This window comes from Drosophila erecta, unplaced genomic scaffold, assembly GCF_003286155.1.
Source record: "Drosophila erecta strain 14021-0224.00,06,07 unplaced genomic scaffold, DereRS2 tig00000092-arrow-pilon, whole genome shotgun sequence".
In the NCBI taxonomy this organism is placed as follows: Eukaryota; Metazoa; Arthropoda; class Insecta; order Diptera; family Drosophilidae; genus Drosophila; species Drosophila erecta.
Genome location: NW_020825207.1, coordinates 18,292,471 through 18,313,605, shown reverse-complemented (window position 1 = coordinate 18,313,605; position 21,135 = coordinate 18,292,471). Strand labels below are relative to the sequence as shown.

General features: G+C 41.9%; 4 protein-coding genes across 13 annotated transcripts in view; 1 reads left to right on the top strand and 3 right to left on the bottom strand.

Moving 5' to 3' along the window:
* Positions 1–160: 160 nt before the first annotated feature.
* Positions 161–1,151, bottom strand: LOC6548938 (transcriptional activator hap3). The gene is made up of 3 exons (XM_001974180.3): positions 955–1,151; positions 583–890; positions 161–529 (listed from the first exon to the last, which is right to left on the bottom strand). The coding sequence occupies exons 1-3, from the start codon at positions 1,025–1,027 to the stop codon at positions 440–442; spliced, it is 471 nt and encodes a 156-aa protein (XP_001974216.1). The 5' UTR covers positions 1,028–1,151; the 3' UTR covers positions 161–439.
* A 3-nt stretch (positions 1,152–1,154) lies between these two features.
* LOC6548939 lies at positions 1,155–4,754 on the top strand. Of its 3 annotated transcripts, XM_026980556.1 has the most exons (8): positions 1,156–1,399; positions 1,533–1,654; positions 1,979–2,200; positions 2,258–2,726; positions 2,785–3,332; positions 3,423–3,585; positions 3,636–4,081; positions 4,176–4,754. In XM_026980556.1, exons 1-8 carry the CDS (start codon positions 1,291–1,293, stop codon positions 4,509–4,511), a joined length of 2,415 nt encoding a protein of 804 aa, XP_026836357.1. In that variant the 5' UTR covers positions 1,156–1,290; the 3' UTR covers positions 4,512–4,754. The 3 variants fall into 3 exon arrangements, with proteins under 3 accessions (XP_015012043.1, XP_026836357.1, XP_001974217.2); XM_015156557.2 differs by having other exon boundaries at positions 1,155–1,399; positions 2,785–3,585; XM_001974181.3 differs by having other exon boundaries at positions 2,788–3,585.
* Positions 4,755–4,885: 131 nt separating this feature from the next.
* On the bottom strand, positions 4,886–5,603 carry LOC6548940. Its single transcript, XM_001974182.3, has 2 exons — positions 5,543–5,603; positions 4,886–5,482 (listed from the first exon to the last, which is right to left on the bottom strand). Exons 1-2 carry the CDS (start codon positions 5,576–5,578, stop codon positions 4,931–4,933), a joined length of 588 nt encoding a protein of 195 aa, XP_001974218.2. The 5' UTR covers positions 5,579–5,603; the 3' UTR covers positions 4,886–4,930.
* A 972-nt stretch (positions 5,604–6,575) lies between these two features.
* LOC6548941 (tyrosine-protein phosphatase Lar) overlaps positions 6,576–21,135 on the bottom strand; it is a 118,020-nt gene continuing 103,460 nt past the window's right edge. For 3 of the 8 annotated variants that reach the window (XM_026981052.1, XM_015156472.2, XM_015156473.2), the window contains 7 exons: positions 20,934–21,070; positions 18,426–18,722; positions 12,563–12,702; positions 9,158–12,499; positions 8,984–9,094; positions 8,607–8,912; positions 6,625–8,538 (listed from right to left, as the gene is read on the bottom strand). In XM_026981052.1, the coding sequence (XP_026836853.1) occupies positions 8,470–8,538; positions 8,607–8,912; positions 8,984–9,094; positions 9,158–12,499; positions 12,563–12,702; positions 18,426–18,722; positions 20,934–21,070 (4,402 nt within the window). In that variant the 3' untranslated portion in view covers positions 6,625–8,469. Of the gene's footprint in view, positions 8,539–8,606; positions 8,913–8,983; positions 9,095–9,157; positions 12,500–12,562; positions 12,703–18,425; positions 18,723–20,933; positions 21,071–21,135 lie in introns of all 8 variants that reach the window. The other 5 variants (XM_015156474.2, XM_015156470.2, XM_015156469.2 and 2 more) reach the window with 2 other exon arrangements.

The following is a 21,135-nucleotide window of genomic DNA, read 5'->3' as shown; positions in this document are numbered from 1 at the left end:
ATAATATTATATTTAACACTTTACTTTATGACTCGAAAACAAACTGACGCACAATTGTGAGCACTTGAATTAAATATTTTGCTAGTATATGCGTACTAATATATAATATATATTTTATATAAGAGTATGATGCTTAATTTGTATGCGTTACATAAATTCATGTTTGCTACTAATACCTAAATATTGAATTTGAGGGCAAAAAATTGATTTATGCATATAAAACCTGTAGTTACAATTAAAAAAAAATCATATAAATAAAAAAAACTGTCTGACAGTATGTACTATGAATAATTAGTTAATTGGAAAGAATAATGAAGCTAATGAAGTTTTTAAGACCTACAATTAATGTACACTCTTAGGAGTTAACAAAACACTTGGAAACACAAATATTACTTTACTGTCAGAAGAACCTTAACTAAGAGAGTATGTGAGCAAGGGGCTACTGTTTCCCCGCCTCGTTTGCGGAGGATCCATCTTCGTTTTGTGGATAACTAGCGTCCAGAAAGAGATTACGATCCGATTTGTTCGACTGCAATGGGTAACTTGATTATTAACTGCTGTAAATAAAGTAAGCCCACTGACCTCTCGGTATTTTTGCAGGTAAATAGATAGTGGTTCCACGTAGTTGTCGAATCCCAGATTGCTAAAGGCAACCAGTAGGTCGTCTCCATTGACTGTCTTGCGATTTTCGGCGACGCTACGTTCGATGGCCTCACTGCTAATGAAGGATATAAATTCAGAGACGCACTCCTGGATGCACTCTCGTGCATCCTTGGCTATCTTGCCATTTTGCGGCACCGGCACCTTCATGATTTTAATAATGTTGCAGATGGGCAGAAATCGGTCCTGTTCCCGCAGCATTATTCCTCCGTCCTGCTTGTCCGAATCGTCTGCGGGGGTAAAATAGCAGAGTCAAGCAACAAAACACAGGGTTGTAGATGGTCTTTCGCTTACCGCCGGACGCTTCGTCCTCCTCTTTAACCAGCATGTCGTTGAGATACTGCTGCGAGTCCTCGCTATTACTCATATCTCGAATTTTTATCAGATTTTTTCAGCGGCTTTGCTTTTGTTTACTTTGCTAAATTTCGTGACCTATCGTCAATCGATAACGACCAACAGTGGTGGAGGCTCACCGCTCCACCCGATAGTCGCGCCGCTGGATCTGGCAACGCCGTGCATATCGATAGTCGTCTTCTGATCGCAGCGGTATACAGCGGTATTTATTGCGCTGCTGCTCTCTTCTTCTTGATATTGATAGTTGTTGATCTGATATCCTCTGATCGGAGCGAAATGCTGTCGAATTTGGCGCTGGCCAAGGGGAAGGTCGAAATGGAGGACGCCAAGATCAAGTTGGAGCCACAGGACGAGGTGCCGGACAGTGCCATCAAAATTCTGAGCGGTAAGCTTACAATGCTCTCGCTCACATGCGTGTGTGTGAGTGCTGCTGGGTGCCAAAGTGTGGGTGTCGCAGCTATTCTATTACGCACTTTACCGTTAACTTTTAATTCTTGTTAAATTTGACCAAACTACAGCATGTGATACGCTGAAAATTTTGGACGAGGGATCTCAAATGATAACAGTGCCGATCAGGGATCGTTTGCGTTCCGAGGACGAGCGCCTATTTATTGCTAGTCTTGGACTCGATCAGCAACAGGTAAATATACATAACCTAAAAAGCACATTCTCGCAAAGGGGTGTGTCGGAAGGGGGCCTGCGAGGATCCCGTTTCGGGATTTTAATATCATTCATAGGCAAGAATTCATTTTCATAACTGTAAACAAATATACAGTCCTAATTTACAAGGAAACATATGTATGTACATATGTACTTAGTCCGAAAATTAAATGTAAATATATGTTTTCATAATAATCTAGCGTAATTCAAAGTAAATATATGTATATATTGTTTTTTTTTTTAATTCAAAAATACAAAAATGATGATGAAAACATTAACAATTATCTAATACTTTGACATCCAGATATTTGCGTCTCCATCGGAGGACAACCCAACCCCAAAAGATTGCGATATTTGCCAGTATAAGTTTAAAAGCCAACTGGATATATCAAGTCACCAGGTCCACCATGAAATGAACCTTCATTTCTGTCGTCTGGGCTGTGGCATCTGGTTGGATACTCTTGAAAAGATCCTTGAGCACGAATATCGCCAGCACTCGAATCCGGGATATTTGTTTGGCTGTAGGGTGAGTTATCTGGGTCAAACTTTTATGCACACATTGATTAAACAGAAAACCGCTTAGGTTTGCGATTTTTTGGCAAAAGGCGCGGATGACCTGGCCAGCCACATGCAGAGGCACATTTACGTATATCGCTTTGTTTGTTCCATTTGTCGTCGGCATTTTGAGTCCAAACAGATTCTTAATTTGCATAGAAAGCAGAGCCAGACCGTTTGCAGCAGTGTGGATTTCAGACCGGAGTTATCGTCGAAACCAGAACTTGTGGCAGTTAGTACGCCTGTGACCTCGGAGTCGTTTTGCAATGTGCAGATAAAAGAGGAGCCACTTAACGCAGAGGATGGAGAACAAATGCTATTGGAAGACAACCCTCCACTCAACATAAAATTGGAACCACAGGACGACGAAGTGCCAGATGTGAGCATTAAGGAGGAACAGTCCAATGGTAGCATCTGGCCAGCCATCCCTACTCCGTTAAGGAATAAACTGCGTCTGCCAGCTTTGAGCTCCATCAAAAAGCAGACGGACTTACAAAGTAAGGTTATTGAAATTATAATTTAAAATAGTTATATAATTACCTACTACCTTCTTAGCAGGTGTTAAGCGAAATGGACTACCAACATCAAATGTGAAATCTCTTAACAAAAAATCCATTCACGCAGTGATTTCCGATAATTCAAATATTCTTCCAATCTTCAACCAAGACTCTGTGGCACATACAAATTCTTCGATTGCAGCCAATATACTGAAAGTGTTACCTAGTAACTGCATGGTCATCAAGTTGCCCCCCAACACAAAAATCTTGAAGATGCCAGGGCAAGCACCGACTGTAGCTAAGGAATCTCTTACTGTTACTTTGAGTGGTTCAGAGAATTTAACAAATGTTATAAAGATTCCGCAGGCGATAAGTATAAGTACCGTCAGTTCTGTGGACAATCCTCCAAGTATTGCCACTCCTGAGACTGCTAAGGCTGTGCTACCACCCCAAACTCACAGTCGATCATCGTGCTTCCTTGTCGATGCGTTTAACAAATCCGAGAGCAGACCCGAGTCCATGAAGATAATCAATGAATTTCGTAATCAAATTCGCTCCATAGAAAAGACATTGCCACTGCCGGGAACAGTTCTACAATCCTCCAAGGTAAAGATAAATGAATCATCGCCACATCCCATGGATGCACCCAGACCCGTAGAACTACTGCTCAACCCGTTGTCTTTTATGGTGGCGAAGGAGCTGCAGGTCCAGTACCCGCTATATCGTTTTATGTGGACTTGTCCGCTATGTCAGCGAATTTTCGAGAAGCATTGCGCATTTCGCACGCATCTAGCCAACAAGCACGACTTAACGGATGAAAAGTGTAGCATTCTTAAAGTGGTCTTAATGCCATCTAAAAGTAAGTAAACTCAAATCCTTTTGGAAGACTCTTTTTAATTATCTTTTCAGTACTTTCACAGGACTCAGCAATTGCTGCAACTGAAATAGTGCATGTGCCATCGGCTACACTTGTGGAATCGAAACCACAAACGCCTGTGCCTCCTTCAGAATTACACAATACTTTTACGCTAAGCGGAGTAGTTGCTCCTTTAGGAGATCAGGCATCACCACTATCCAATATTCCTGTTAACAAAGGTTTGTTAACGACAAGTGTAAAAACAGATTCATCAAAAGGCTCCAAGAAGTCCAGGAACAATCAACTGAATTGTACGCAGTTCCAGTGCACCGAATGCTCCAAAGTGTTTACTACTTTTGGAGCCCTCCGCATCCACAAGTCAATACACACGGGGGAACTGCCTCACAAGTGCAACTACTGTGACAAACGTTTCAGGACTCCTGGACAAGTGCGAGTTCACCACCGTCGTCACACCGGAGAGAAACCATTTAAGTGCAAAGTGAGAAGAAAACCTTTGGCTTTAAAAAATTTGGGCCTTTGCTTTAGAGAAATTAGATACTTGATTTATTGAAATCTTACCGTTTTCCTTTCAGATATGCTCATTAGATTTTACTCACCGGGAAACTTTAATTTCCCACCTATCGCGTCATATTGGGATGAAGCGGTATAAATGCTATGGATGCGATAAATACTTCGTAGTTGTCAGCGGCTTACGTGCCCATCGTCGTCTCCGGCCAGACACATGTGGGAAGGTGAAGTTCACGGCTCGAGCACATGGTCCTCGCGTGCGGGTCATCAGGGGAGAGGTTGTGTTCGAGCATCACCCAGAGCACAACGGCTATCTACGCAGTGAAGACCCGCTCAACATTTTGTCCCAACGCGATCAAACCGACTCAACCCCACCAGAAACTGCAAAGGGTATAAATTAATTGTTTTGTTTTTTTTTTTTAACACTTTATCTTTACTGTGTTTATTTTTGAACCAATTAGATAACGTCATTTCGATATAGATCGTATTTTTTTGAAAAACACGATGATTTAATACTTAGAAAGTAGGATCTGGATCCATAAGAAATTAGCATTGATATTGCCATGAATTATCATTAATTTCTAAGTTTTCAATTATGTTCCAACAAAGTCCATGAAATATACGTATCTGCTATTAAAAATATACTCAATGGTGCCCTAATAGAGTGTCCCTTGTAAAATTATTTAAAACATCTCTTATCAGTAAATGAACTATTAGACCTCTCTTTTATTGCCAACCTCGAAAGCGATTTGTTAAAATAATAATCCACTATTCGTTTTCATTGCTTGTTGTATAAATCATTTTATTGACTTGCATATGCTTAGTACCTATCCTTGAAGCTAAAGACTTTCAGAAAGAGAGGTTCGCGTAGAGCAGATGCATCAGCAGCAGCGATGTATTCGTCGATCGCATTGAAAAGCTCACTTTCCCGAGCTATAGTGGCCAGAGTCAACTTAGCTTTCATTAGGGTGGCAGCGTCGACAAACTGTTTGTGTAGTTTCTTATCGTGATAGGCGAATTTATCACTAAGGTCCAGTAAACCAAATAAGCTCATTCCAGGCACCTCGGTTTCTGGCGTCCATTCACTCAGCTTGAGTCCTTCAAATACCTGTTTCAGTTCGGAGCTGTACATATATTTCTCGCCAGTGGTGCCTCGCAGGCGGAGACTCTTGCCCTTGTTAGCGTAGGCCTGAAGAGTAGCGGTATCCGGTCCCCGATCTTCCACCGGAACGCTGTCTACAACTCCCTGCACGAAATTGGTGGTGAGGACCATCATGTTATGAATTTGAATGCCACGGATGGTCTCGACATAGCTAAAAAAAGTAGCTAATATCTGATTTTCCGATTGTGGAGGAACAGCACAGGCCAGGCTCTGTGAAATATTCATTGTGTTCAAACAATGTGATCCGATTTTCTGTGTTTTAATATTTACCACCGCAGATATGACAAATATAAGCATACAACGCATCTTCAGCAACTGATTTGATTCGACTAAAATAATTTTAAGAAGAGGTTCGCTTTTAATATAAATGTCGCTATCAGTGAATCGTTTATTTCTTTTATGAAATATTGTGCTAATGGGCTAAACTATCACATGAGATAATGGAAAGGCGATTAGGAACTAGAAATATTGTCAGATGCTTTTGATCTTTCCCTTGTCTTGGGCGGCATTCCAACGGAGAAGTGTAGGAATTGCTCTGGGGAATACTCATTGTTTTAAGATAATAATACATTAAAAATTGCCCTGCCAATAACGATTGAATACGAACAATTCTGATCGGATTTTGTTTTCTTATATAACTGTCACTAAAATCGTATCTCACAAACTGTATCTCGTAAACTTTTCCACGTGACAAAATATTTGGCAGCACTATAGCGCTCGAACGCATGCATGCTAGTTGAATTTTTCCTCTCTAGCCTGGTAGACTTCTTCGTTTATAATGTAGTCAAAAGTGGATTCGGGAGAAAGTTGTGGCTTGCAATGGGAATACCTTGTAATAATGTAATCGAATAAAAAAAAGTAGAGTGAACTTTCTATTAGACTTTCTGGACTATCAGATACCCTTTAGTCAGAAAGTGGGATTTCAAGAAAGATACAATTATGCACAAAAGAGAACTATTTGGCCATTGCTCGCTGGCGCTACCTGGTTGCTGTTACATTAGTTATATCCTTGTAGAGGGTATAATGATTATAATCAGACATTTGACGATCCCGTGTAAACGCAAACTAGTCTATACTTTTTAGAGCAATAAAATTTGTGTTTTAGTTTGATAAAAATCGGAAGCCTTTATCATGTTGGAACAGTCGAGCAATCTTATAAGAATATTATAAAAGAAATTAATGATCCGTTGTATATGATCATAAAATGTTTTTACGCTTCCTTCTACCGTTCATATATTTTTCATCGAGCTTAGGAAATCCGTTTACTCTACGACTAATAATTAAAATTAAAGACACTTACAAGTTTTAATTTCATCTTTTATTATTTCTCGTCATTCAGTTTGCAGTTTTTTGAAAATGATATATTATTTGTATGGTATTTTTAAACATAATATGACATTCTTACCCATACTTTAATGCGAAATACATATGCTTTTCTGTTTACTTGATTAGTATAATCATTATATTGTTTGCTTGCTTGTGTATCGTATTACCATTAAAATTGTTATATCTTTCTATTTCGTAAAACATACAAAACAATTTATATCTTAACAAAATTTGACAAGCCGGCAGATTTGTGTAATATACAACATAATCGTATATTTCAATTTATGTATATGTTATGTTAATACGATTGCAACTCTCTGCGGGGGTACCTTTATCTAGACATCTATTTTTGCTAGCGCTATAGTTTAATTTAGTATCTTTCGTTTTATTCCAAATTCGCCCAGCCGGCCAGCATCGTCTCAAAATTTACTACTTCCTAACACTTCCGATCCAATTGGCAGGGGCAACATGCTAAAGTAGTTATAACAAATACTTTTATTTCGTATAAATATTTAGTTTACATATGACTATGGTTGTTTAACACGTGTTTCAGCTAATAATTTAGTGTTTGCTTTTAAGCATTTGCTTGCTAACTTTTTATATATTTATGTATAATTACGAGGCCGAATTCAAACGTTTTGCAAAACAGCTTATCAATTATATACATTATTATGTACCTTAACACCTATTGCCAATGTCTCGATTTATATATTTATAACCGCGTGCGCCGCTCTATTTTATGGTAAAAATTATATGCTACAGTACATATCTACAGTTATCATTCTAATCTTTTCGCTTGGTTATTATCTATGTCTTCATACACCTTAGGTACAATAACTGCTTTTCAATCTAAATTACACAGAAATACGTGGCTAGCTCGGGTATCGACTGTGGTATATACAGGAATGTACTAGGGAACTGAATAGAGAAGTCGGGGGAATGAGGTTAAAGTTTCAATAGCTGCTTGGCTGGAAGTTGCGTCTGTGGTCTGTCTTATCGGGCAATGAAATTTGAAATGCCTGTTAGCTGCCAAGACATCCATCAGTCCATAAAGTTCGTCATCTTTTTGGGGAGATCAAAACATAAGTTGTGTTTGAAAACTAATTTTAGAATCTATCTGCCTTATAAAATATTCGCTATGCAAGACTTTTCACTAATTGCACGGACCGTTCTTACTGGTTTCCAACAACCGAGGCATAAAAACTGATTAACATAGCAGTGTTTGATTGATTGTATTACCCATACGTGTTTACATTATAATAGCGATTGGATTTTGCTGCCAAAACGCCCGAAGTTTTCGATTTACTTAAAATGGCTTCTACTTTCGACCCTATGCTTCCGTTCGAGATTCGATTTAGGCGGTAAGACTAATAGCTACCAAGTCCTTAGTTCAAATATGTATCGGTTTCCTGTGGCGCGCACCATGGAAGCACCATGGTCATTTCGGCGCCAGCCCCACGAACAACAAGTTGATTGACATCCTTCTCCATTAGCGAGCAAAATCTTGATGCACGTACATAGAAGTGCATGTGGGTTGATATATAAAGTTTTGATAATTAAACGTGTAACAGTCTTCTTTAGTTTACATTATCAGTAAAATAGAACGCATTAAAAGATCGAGTCCCCCAAAGAATCGTAATGGTAACAAAACCTGCTGGCGGGGGTGCACTTATCAACTAAACATATCCACGTATATAAGTATAGGTGTATTAAGTAAGTGTGGGCAGTAGCTGGCTATAATACTTTAGAGTTATGATATCCGTGTATATCGTAAATGCGTATTATGCGTAGAGTTCGAAATAAGTATGCAACGAACGCAGGGTCGATGAGGTTTAGCTCTGTAGGCCGGGCAAACTCATTATGAAATGCCCTCAGTTTGCATAGTTGTCGAATGAGCCCAAGTACTCCAATGCAGCACGATAGCAGAAGTGGTATTGATCCTGGGGAGTTATAAAAAGTAAAATACACCATTTTCCTTCGTCGATTAAGAAGACAGTGCAATACCCACCTCGGTTTGTACCATAGCCGGACGCTGGGAACGCAGTATGCGCACTGTCTGGAAGACATCCAGTACTCCTTCGTACTGCATTCGTTCCAGAACGATGCTCAGAGTGATAAAGACACCCGAACGTCCCACGCCCGCTGAACAGTGCACGGTAATGGGTCCATCCTGGCCAAACTGCTCCTTGGTCTTGTGCACCTGTCCGATGAAGTCGATGAAGCCTTCGCCCGACTTGGGCACACCCTGCTCCGGCCAATCGATGAACTGGAACTGGCGGACGGTGCGCGATGAGCCATCTCGGGCATCAGTGACCTAGGGGCGAGGATTCGGGCGATTAAATTAGTTTTATGTTGTAAACCAACAAGAAAGTGGTTGGTGCTCACCTTAAATTCACGCAGCTTGTACTGCGGCATGTTGTACTCAGCAATGGGATCCACGACATAATACTGATAACGTACGGATCGCTCATGTGGCCAGTACTGGAAGCATTTCTCCTGCGGATGTAGTGGTTAATTAACATGAATATTCACAGCATTATGGCGCAAGAAGGGGCTTACCCTGCCCATTTCCTTGAGCTTGGTCAGCATGACCACAATGGTTGAGTTGTGCTCCCAGAGCATGCGCCAAAAGTCCTCGGCGGCATCCTGCACAGGACCTTGTGCGGCGATGTAGGCGGATCGGTAGCGATAGCCGTCGATGAAGCTGGCGTTGACATAGTCGCTTCCCTCGATTCCATGGATGGGGGTCAGGTAGACGCGACTTGACTCGTACGGCAGAATGTGGACCAAGCGGTTCTTGTGCTTGTTGCACGGCAGATTGGCCGTTACGAACTTGGACGAGTCCATCTTGACGTTAGAAAGCTTCTTGAACTCCACCTCCATGCCCGAGATGGTTTCGCCGGGTTCCGTGATCAGTAGCTTCTGAAGGTGGGTGTGTAGATTGCGAGCCGGCACCTCCGTTACCCCACATATGATGGCTTCCAAGATGGCGTCATGGATGAAGATGTACTGATCCTCCGTCTGCACCATGTAGTTCCGTTGCGCCCGTAAGCAGGTAACATGCCCATAGATGTCGATAATCTTCTCGTGCTTCATTCGTTCCAACATCGAATCGATTACAATGTAACAGCCAGTTCGGCCCACTCCAGCGGAGCAGTGAACGATCACGGGCCCAGATTCCGGTGGCGTTAGGGCGCGACACCGGCGCAAGAACTGAAGGAAGGGAGCTGGATGATCGGGAACTCCATGATCTGGCCAGGCGGTGAACTGCAGCTGCTTGATCTCACGACGATCGTTGAAGCCCTGCCGGCACAACTGGAACGTACGGATGCTGTAGGTAGCCAGCTCCTGTGTCTCCGTAATGGTCACAAAAATCTGGCCATAGGTCTCCGTTCCACGAGTGGGCCAATACTGATCGCACTTTATGCGTGTTCGCTCCTCCAATCGCGTCATCATCACAATGGTGGCCGTCTTCAGTTCCCAACACATGCGCCAGAAGTCCACGAAGGTCTCCTGCAACGGACCTTGGGTCGCCACATAGGCATTGTGCTTCCGATAGCCGTCACAGTAGTTGGCATTGATGTAATCCGATCCAACCACACCCTCTACGGCTGGCAACTGGACACGTGAATGATCGTAGGCGGTGACATTGGCATAGCGGTTCTTCGACTTGTTGTGTTCCAGATTGGAGTTATCCCAGGTGAACTGCTGGCCCGGCTCAATGCTTTCGTACTCCTGAGAAAACTTCTGATTGTCATTCGACTTAAGTCGTTCGATGTGGTTGGCAAACTCGGATATGGGTATGGGCGGATGGGAGATCATGCCGGGCGTCTGGAAGTTCAGGCGCCTCATGTCAACGGGATCGCTGGGAGTAGGTCCGGCTCCCAGGTCAGCGGCCATCAGGGGCCTTGTAACGGCCGCCTGATCCGGAGTCTTGCATGGCTGGCGGCGACGCTTCACCACGCAGAGAACAATCAGCGCGGTGGACACGATGAAGGTGGAAACCATCAGGGGCAGCACCACCCATAGAATCTCCGGCTCGTCCTTGTTGCGGTTCACCGACACTTCCGGCTCCGCGGGCCAGTTGGGATCGGGTCGATGGGGCCGCTCGCCTGGCGGAGCTTCCCTCATGTCCAGCGATAGGAACTCGGAGAAGGGACTGGAGGTGTACAGGTGCTTCTGTGGCGTATCCACCACCGCCCGCACAAAGATGCGGTAGCGCTTCTCTCGCTCCAACTTGCGATTTGTAAAGTTGTGATAGTCATCACCAGAACCCAGGTGGAATGTGAACGGAATGGAGCGCTGCGGGAACTTGGCTGCTATGTACGGCGCATTCGGACGCTCCGGCTTGTTCCTGCCCGGCAAGAGATCATCGGTAAGGAACTGATCGGGTATCTTGTGCAGATTGGACTTGTCCTCCGGGACCACCACCAAATAATAGTGCGAAATGGGTCCATATTCCTCCGAAGCCTGAGGCAGTATCACCAGAATTTCCTCGCCATTAACAACGCCATAGAAATCCGGCTTCACCATTGGCTGAGGTGCAGCCATTTGCGTTGTGACCGTGATCTTTGTGGGCGGGCGGTAAGAATAGTCCGAGGGGATGGCACTCACATTCACATTGTACGTGGTAAACGGACTGAGTTCGTTGATCGTGTGGGTCTTCACATAGTGCTTAAGGATGATCTCACGCTTGGGAACGATCTGGGTCTGGGAGAATCCTTGTGAGTCCACAAACACCTTCATGGCATCAAAGCTGATCTTGTAGTTGACTGGCGTTAGGCGAATGGGTGGCGACCAACTTAAGGTCATCGAATGGGTGCTGACATCGTGGGCACGAAGATTTAGGGGCACATCCTCCGGCTTGATTCGTACCGTAACCTTCTCACTAAGACGTCCCAATCCGTTCTTGAACCTCGCCGCAATGGCCACGGCGTATTGGGCAAACTTCTCAAGATTAACAAGATCAGCGGATTCTGTGAGTCCAACGGTTTTCGTTTGCCAATCGTCCAGATCCTCGACAGCTGTCATGGTGTAAAAGATCTTGTAGCCGAGCAACTTGCCACGACTAGTTACCGGTTCCCACCAGATCTCTGCAGTTTGCTCCGAGGTCGCCTCTGCCTGCAGGGACATCGGTGCTCGACCCATGTCACGTTCTGTCTCCACGATTAACTTGTCGCTGAAGGGACCTGCGCCCTGCTTCGTATAAGCCCTCACCCGAAAGATGTACTCGGTGTTCTCCTCCAGATTTGTGAACACCGCCTTCCGTAGGGTCATGTTTCGCTCGGACCCAAGGCCATGATCGATTTTCTTGTGAAACTGCACATCGTAGCGGGTGATTATGCCATTGCGGTGCTCCCTGGTTGGTGGATCCCAGGTCACGCATAGTACATCCGGAGTTTGGAAGCGAATGGTGATGTTCGAGGGCGGTCCACCTGGTGTTCCCTCTGGTGTCTGGAATATTTTCACCGTCTCTTGCCCAATACCGATATGGTTGCTGCCGGCCACACGGAACTCGTACTCCACTCCGCGTTCCAGGTTATCAAAGCGTTTCTTGGTCATTTGAGGTCCTGACAGCATCTCCTCCTTCAGAGCCTGGTCCTTCACGCCCCACCGCAGTCGATAGCCACGCAGCTCGCCATAGGTCTGCGCCGGACGCTCCCATTCCAGCTCGATGGACACGATCGGTTCCCGCTCCATGATCTTCAGACTGACCGTTGGCCGAACTGGTACTCCACCAGGAGTTTTCACCACAATCGCTGCACTCCGGTCACCATCCCCTTTGCGAGTTAATGCCGCCACCTGAATGGAGTACTTTGTATCCGGCTGCAAGCCAGTCACATTAAACTCCAGCGTGTCCACCACATCAAACTTGAAGGGCTCGTTCAGAAATCCCTTTCCCTGGTTGGGAAATTAGTGTTTAGGTGTTTAGTGAATCAAAGTGCATATTATCTAAGAACTCACCTCATCTCGCAGCTCCTGAGCGTGTATGTGATACCCACGGATGATGCCATTGCGATCCTTCTCGAGAGGCGGCTTCCAGCTGACATGGATCGATGTGGAGTTCAAAGGCGTGGCCTTCACATCTTGCGGGTCGCCGGGCACTAAAGGCGACGACGAGGAAAATGGCGATTAGATGAGAGCACTCACAATGGTGTAAACAACTTGAAGTATTAACATTAAAGATAGCTTAACTTATGCCAATTTACTGGCTAGGGTGGCTAAAACTAACTTACTTAGCACTGTAGTACAGAGAACTATGGCAACTATTACTAAGAGATTAGACCCTAGAAGTAATACATATACAAGATATATGTTGGAAGTACAGAGCCAGAACAAACCTAGTTCCAAGTCAACGCCATCACCACAACACAGACAAAAACAGATTTAAATTAAATTAGGAGAGGGAACTGGAGGAACCAAACAACCAAAGTGCTGCTTAGGTGCTAATAGTTTGCATATGGAAGGGGTTGCTCAATTGGTGCTCACAGGTTATAGGGGGTGCAGATTATACCTTGATATAAAATTAGTTTATAGAATAGACCATTGCTTAAGAGCATGGCGTCAAAAAAGTACACAAAAATATGGGCTATCGGAAACACTTGGATTTCGATGTCCAACTCGTCTCACTTAGCAAAAACAAACATGTAAGCATTCAAAAATTTGTTACTTTGTTGTGTGCAAAAAACATACATTGGAAAATCAAAAAATAGTTTATATATATTTTTTATACACGTGTGCTGCTTTTAGGAGCATCAAAAATCCTTGTCGACCTCTTAAATGGTTTGGTAAGATTTATCAAAAAACGTCGAAATAGAGAAACATATCAAAAAACAGAATATATGTGAACTTTTTAGTTATCGGTCGAATTATTTTAGACCAATTCAAAAATATGTTTTTGGGAAAAAGAGTATAGGTATAGAAATAGAGATGTATTGTATAGTATAAATAGTCTTGCTATAGGGCATTCTTAAACATAATACATAGTCAACCATTAAATATACTCACTCTTTTTCTCTAAATAGTTTTAAAATGTTTTATATGTATTATATATATAAACCACCATCCATTAAAGGTTGCGTTCAAAAATCAAATTTCGCAATAATTTCGTATTCACATCAAAAAGTTTCAAAAAGATTTTGGTTTATGATTTTTGTTTTTGTTTTGGTTTTTTCCATTTTGATTTGCATTCAAAAAAAGGTGCACGAAACAGAGCAATTGGTGCAAGGTGCGAGTGGCCAAGCAAAGTTATTTGGTTTTTTATAGTATGTGAAAAAAGATATAAAATATAGGTATTTAGATTACAGTATACAGTTCCAAAAAGGGTAACTAGTGCACAAAAATAGTTTGAAAAAATCCGGAAAAGGAAGGTGAACAACTGAAGAGGGAAAACATGATACAAAATCTACATATTTGTTGGCACACCGTTTTGATACTGTACAGTGTTTTTATTATGACTTTTGAAAACTCTTTTCCTTTTTTATGTGGTAGTTTGTAGCTTCAAAGCAGCCAATCATAGTTATTAATCGGTTAATTGTACGCTTAACTTACCTTAGTTGGACTTAAGAAAATACTCGTACATCAGTAACTTACGCAGCCTAAGACTACCTTAAAATACATTTTACTTGAAACTTTGAACAGCTGATGTTGATATCACAATTTGTAATAATAATTTAATGATTTTCAGCTTAATACGCGTTAATCTGAAGTGTTAAATTTGAGATCCGCTGCAATGAATGTGTTTTACCATTTCATAAATTACACACGAGTATGTACCAGTCGTTATTTGCACGATAATTCCCCGCCCGGCGGCTCCTTGCCCTCAGCCATTGCCTTTGGGTTCATTAAAAATGCTAAATAAATGCATAATACAAATTATTCAAATGCAACTGGCCGGGCAAAAAGTTAAATTATGCTTCATTAGTGTCCTGCAGCCTGGCAGCTCGTCTGCTTAACTTTTTCAGCTGAAAGCAGGTGGAAGGGGTCAAATGGCGTAGCGTTGTCTCATTTTTTGTCATTTCACATCCATTCACTCCAGGTGAGCTACCCGCACACCTGCACACACACGTGCCCACACCCCACAGTGCACTAAAAATATAAAATAATTAAAATGCTACCGTAGAAGTGTTCCCTATTTCGTATTTCTTGCCCGTGCTCCTTTCCGTGCTGAATGGAACAAACAAAGCAAGGAGCGCGTGCTAAGCTTCCAATGCTCGAGGTGCTCATTTTTTAACATTTTCCTCTATACTCGTACATGGTGTATGTGCTCGGTATGGTTTATTTATTTTTTATTTTATTTTTTACTTTGTATTTTTCGGGCTATACGTGGGCAGGACGAGTGCGAGAGTGTAGATGGGTGCACGAGGAGGACGCGGTGCACGTGGCGGAGTGAAAAGCAAGTGCCCAGCTTTAGACAGGTGGGATGCATTTGCATTTGCATCTGCATTTGTGCTGTGGCAGCTAACAAGCGCATCACATCATAACGAAATACGCTCCCGACATGCGAAACACAAAAATTAGTGGTGAAGGACCATGGGCGTATCTCTCGACTATTGCATACCCGGTGCTGTTCCAAGCCAACGAAATATGTTTCGGATGATATGGCAGCTCGTAGAAAACTAAATATAAGATCTTCTTATAGATCTTCTTATCATAAAATGAGTACACAAGTTTCTGAATCTGAATGCCATCTACCCAGCGTCTATATTTCCACGCTGATGAAGATCAACGTCAGACGTTTGCTGTTAGCGAACACATGATGCTCCCACAGTACAGGGTATTAAAGCGAGTACAAGAACATGATAAAAAGAGAAGTGCAGTGGCATGCTCACTGGGCACCAGTTCCACTACCATGGGCTGAACCTTTAATGCTGGCCCAGCTGCTTCTGCTGCAGCTTGTGAGCCGCTGGCTACAAGTGGCAAAGCAGGAAACGGAAGGAGTCCGGTTCGGTTTGAGATATGTGGTCGTTTGCCCCTGGATATGCCAAATTGAGTACAATTAAAACGAAATTCAAGTCAGTCACAGATAGCTGGATGGCGATGCGGTGCTTTGGTGCTGCTCTTGCTGCTGCTGGGCTCATGCACAGCGAGAAAATACGACTGGAAGAGATCAGTACCAAGTGCTGATTCTTCACTTCAAATGGAGGCATTTGCCTTTCAGTTTGAGGGATGCAATGTTACGTAGCCGACATGTGGGCCGATTAGTGTTATGTGCAGTCTTAGAAATCGATTGTGAAATGGAAACACCGCCACAAGGGGTTATACCACATTTTTATAGGTCTGTACAGCTTCAATCCAGTAATATTTTCTCGCTGTGCGCCCTGCAAGTGATTTCTGTGGAAAGCATCCACCTATTTACATGAGTGTCCTTCCAATTCGCATTGCGTGTGCCTGTGCATAAGGTGCGGTGCTATCGGTGCTATCGGTGCTGCAGACTTAAGACTAGGCTTATTATAACATCTAGAGTGAGCTAAGATACAGAAGTGTGACACCGAGAGGAGCGAGTGAGACGTACACTAAAGGTGCTTACGAGTAAGTAAGTTTAATTTACAGTGCTTAGCCAAATCAAAATGAAGTGAAGGCCACCACACTCAGATGGTGTTGAGCTCTTAAACACACAAATTGAGTAGGTACTTTATAAAGAAAACTGGTTGCTGTCGTACAGGCAAGTTAACAGCTAACAAGCAAATGAAGGTACATAGTATAGGTTGTTTAGATCAGAATGGATTCTTATTGCAAGGAATTCGGGAATAAAATCATTATTGGGATTGGAACAAAGCTACATGTATTGAATGGAGGGATCCATTTTTGGTCTTGAACACTGAAGTTCAACGAAATACTCGAACAAATTAAGTATTAAAGGTATGGAACCAACCAAAAACTTTTCGATCGGACAAAAAAGGTTAGGGGCAGGTGCCAACGATGAAAATTGCAAATATGCAAATGTGTTAACTGTGCAAACATGCAGGTGATTGCAAATAAAACTTAATAAAGTGGGTCAACAACACAAAATATACAAAATTATGTGCGTAAATAAAAAGTTCGGTTAATTTTGTGCAGAAATCAATTTAAGGATTTGCCATTTGCTGTGCTGGATTCGCTATTTGCATAGCAGTACAAAAAAACAAAACCCATTTAAAAACGTGCGACATTTGCGGGGCTTTTGGGGCTTTTGGGGCATTCGAGGTGGGATGGGGATATGTGGAGCTTCACTGGTGACAAAGTGCAAAAACCGTGTGCCAAAAACCAAACAGATAGGGGTAGAGCTCAAAATTATAGAACACCGAGCTTTTGCAAACGTTATTAAATATGTATGCACTTATGTAAATATCACACATGTAGATGTACTGGCAAAGGTGTGTTTGCAGGTGAGCGTGAACTGAGAAAAAAATAATAAACAAATAGAGCGAAACATTTTGCGCTATTTGCGTTCAGTCAACATTGGAAAAAAAGCTGAAATATGTGCGGGAAATTTATTGGGCTCGAAAGGAGGGTTATTATGGCCGGAGCCTCCGTTTAGGTATGTACGTGTGTTGTGTTTACATTTATAATTGCATACATTTAATTATGCAAATAAATAAATAAAATATTTAATGCAAACAACCTAAAATCAAATTTGTGTATTGGTTTTGGGCATTAGGTTCGTGTTGTTAAGGTTGTGCTTACAAAAACTATATGAAAATGCCAAAAATACAAAAAGATTACATGGAGTTCATGGCGATTTTTGGTGCTTTACAAATTACCACAAACAATTGATGCATTATATTCAAAAATAGTTATTTATAAAATTCGATTCTTTAGTTATATTAAGAGATATATCTTGGTGTTGTGCATTTCTCGAGACGATTGCGAGTCAAGAAGTGAAAGGAACAAAATGATGTTTGCTTGCATATAGTACACAATACATAGGAGTTCTTCTAAAAAGAGATATTTCTTTTTTCGTAAGAGATTTTGTGCAAAAAAGTAGTCAAAAATTGCGCCAAAAAATATGCAATTTCATAGTGCCAATAAGATAATTTTGTAGATTTTTAAAATTTCAGAGAAATATACAAACGAATTCTCACAAATATTAACTTAAGATGGTCGTAAAATATCATAAATATATTAACCAAATAAGACAAGGTTTGGGTGATAAAAGACAGTGAATATGTTGCTCTCAACAATACGAATCTATATCCAATGGATCCCAGGCGATCATAATTCTTTTTATGCTGGTTTATGCTGGTTAAAATATCAGACCAGATGGCAAAGCATTGCAGTTGCGATTGCAGATCATAAATATAAATGAAAACCGTAGATTTATGCTACACTTCGCAGAGAATTTATTACTGGTCTGATTAGCCAGCTTCGGACAGACTTTGGACTCAATAATCAATGAAATAATACGTTGGGCTAGACTACAAATCAAAATCTTAGCCGCTTCAAAACCTTTATATACAGCTAATTGGTAATTGGTAATTGGTAATTGAGGCAAGCCTCGTAAAATAAAAATGGTTCAATTGGGTTGACAAAAATATATATATAGATATCTGCACATATATCAGATAACGCTCCATAGTGTTCAGCCGCTCCTGTGGTGAATGCTCCCGATATCAAAATTCAAAAATTGTACAAAGTTCGATTAGTTTCAGGTTGATACTTTTCAGGGGATGATATAATGGTAACGAGATAAGAAAATGGCCAACACAACTTAGGACAAGTGTAAAACTAAGAGTAGGGTTAAACGTAATTATAAATCAAAACAGAGAAACTAGGTAACTGAAGGGGGAACGAAAGGAACTTTACGATAGGACTTACGCTTAGGTAAGATCGTTATGGGCATACATACCATCCTCTTGGGTGCGCAAAATGATGGGATGCGACCGCGGCCCATCCCCGACGGAGGTGCCGGCCAGCACCCAGATCTTGTACTCTGTCCAGCGCTTCAGCTCGTCCAGCACAATGCTGGTCATATTGAGGGTCAAGGTGGTGGCCTCGTCTTCTTCGCGACCCACCTCCACGAAGAACACCTTATAGTATATGATCCGGCCGTTCGACCGCTCGACGGGCGGAGGCAGCCAGCTCAGGGATATGGTCGTCGAGCTGCTGGCTATGGCGGTGATATTTCGAGGCGGAGCACCTGGTACTAATTACATAGATGGGAACGGAACGTATTTGTGTGTGCATTGATTTGATTGGGTTTATGGGGGTTCATTGATGTTGATGCATAGCCAAGGTTTTGGATATGAGAGTTGGTTGTCATAGCGTTCAGCAATTAGCGCAGAGAATACGAAAGATATTTTGTCAAACCAAAGTAAAAGGGGTAACATGAAACGAAAAAGCCGTAAAGCGAAATAATATTAAATCATATGGTATAACATGGTTTATATAGGCATAAAAATATCAAAACATAAATTCAAATATCAAGACAGATTTCCAATGGTTTATGCAAATAATGTTGACTCCTTTTGCGTTCGTCAATAATTTGTGCATATTTTTTGGTAACGACTTTTTGAGCTGAAAAATTTCCCAACTATCTACTACGGGTGGCAAATCCACGGCATGCATAGCTTCCAAAATGATAAATAAACGTTAACTAAGCGTTACATTCAGGCAACTACTTGTACATCTACATACACACGACAGACATCCATTTGCATAAACCATTCGAATTTGGCATACTCCGGTACATAAAGAGGGTAAAACTAAACTAAAACCCAATAAACTACGAAACCAAGGATCTGAAAGTGCGCCGATTTAAAAGGCAGAATAGCTAGGGCAAATGATTAATTCAACGGAACAAGATGAGTGCCTTGGGCAGCATTCAAATGGGAATACAATGTAATTGGGCTTCTACTATTTTGGCAATATTCGGCGGGCAACTCAACTTTAAGACAACTCAACTTTTAGACAAACTAGAAACTACGAACAGCTCCAAAATAACTTTGTGGCTTGTCTTCATTGCAACCGTCTGAGCCACAATAAGTGGCGTGGCACAGACAGACAACCATTTACATTTTAATTATGGGAGTATGCAAAACGTGCAAATATGGAAACCAAAAGTGATATTTATGCCGCTGCCAAGAACTTTGCACTTCCGGCGTTTGTCTTTGCGCCGCTCTATTAAAATATCATTCAAAATCAATTTTCTAGACACTGATGCAGACGAGAAGTTAAGGAATTTTCGGTTTTCGGTTTTGGGTTTTCGGTTTTGTGGTCTCAGTGCTTTGGTGCAGTGTGCAGTGTGCAGTGTGCTTGGTGCAATGTGCGAAGTGCATTAGGAAGTTTGGCACTTAAATAGTGGTCTAAAGTCGGAAATTGTTTGGGCACAATTTACATGATTCAACACTCAGCGAGCCACAAATGATAAATGGAATATAATCGGGCATTGCACAATACACAAATTCTAGTATGCGTGCCATAATAGTTTGGTTACTTTTCATATTCTTGCATTTTGCCACATATTTTGCATTACATTATCGTGCAGCTTGCTTCTCAACTAAACGGAAAAGGTGTTTTCGGTTTGCAATTGGTATTCGTTTAATGTTTAATGTTTTGGCTCTGATTCTGTGTCTGAAGTGGATGTGGACTGTTGGCCATTGTTCAGTGGGTTTTGGTCTGTTATTGGATGAGTTGGGCAGATCGCAGCGGGCTTGTAACATTAATAGCTGGGGAATAATAATTTATTTACCCTCCTTGGATATCAGTTCAACTGAACACTACTGCGGTTTGCCCAACTCTAATTTGTAATATATGGTTTATTCTGTTCTATGTGTGTAATGCTAGGTCTTATTTCTATGCATGTAGCGTATATATGTGTAATCTATGTAAAGTTGTTGTAATCAGTGTATTTTGTACAAACTAACTAATAAAATGTCTCTAGTTTGACTCAAGAGTTCATAATCTAAGGAACTAAATCTTAGGACTAACTTGCAAGGAACAAGAACGATCACATGTCAAACAATATATATAGATATATATATGTATGTATATCAGTGTATATATCGATATAGGTAGATATAAGATATAAGATATAAGAGGTGGGTGCACAAAACTCAGTGCACGCCAGGAACACTCATACGAATTCATGTATTCACTGCATTCACTCACTCTTTACCTGATTCCACGAAGGCACAACTCAATAAACGTTATTTCGCACTCAGACATTTTGGTTTCGGGTAGTAACTGAGTAATCAACTACATGTTTATGTTTATGTTATATATCATATATATGTGGACTCGTATAGGAGTCCATCAGTCTTGTCGCTGCACTTAAGCCTACGGAAACTTGTACGTCTACGGCGTTTCGAACTAACTTAAGGAGTTACGCAGTTAGGTGCCGCATTGGCCAACTTACCATATTGCTTGGTGCGGACCGGAATGGGCGGGGTGGTGGCGCCCTCGCCCCGCTGCGACCTTGCAGCCAGCCAGATGTAGTAGAGGGTATCGGGGTAGAGTCCGTCCAGGGTATACGCCTCCGAGTTGGAAATGCGCCTGAAACGGGAGTTCACATCGCTCAGTACTGCTCTACGTGGGATTCGTTCGGACTTTGGGGTAAA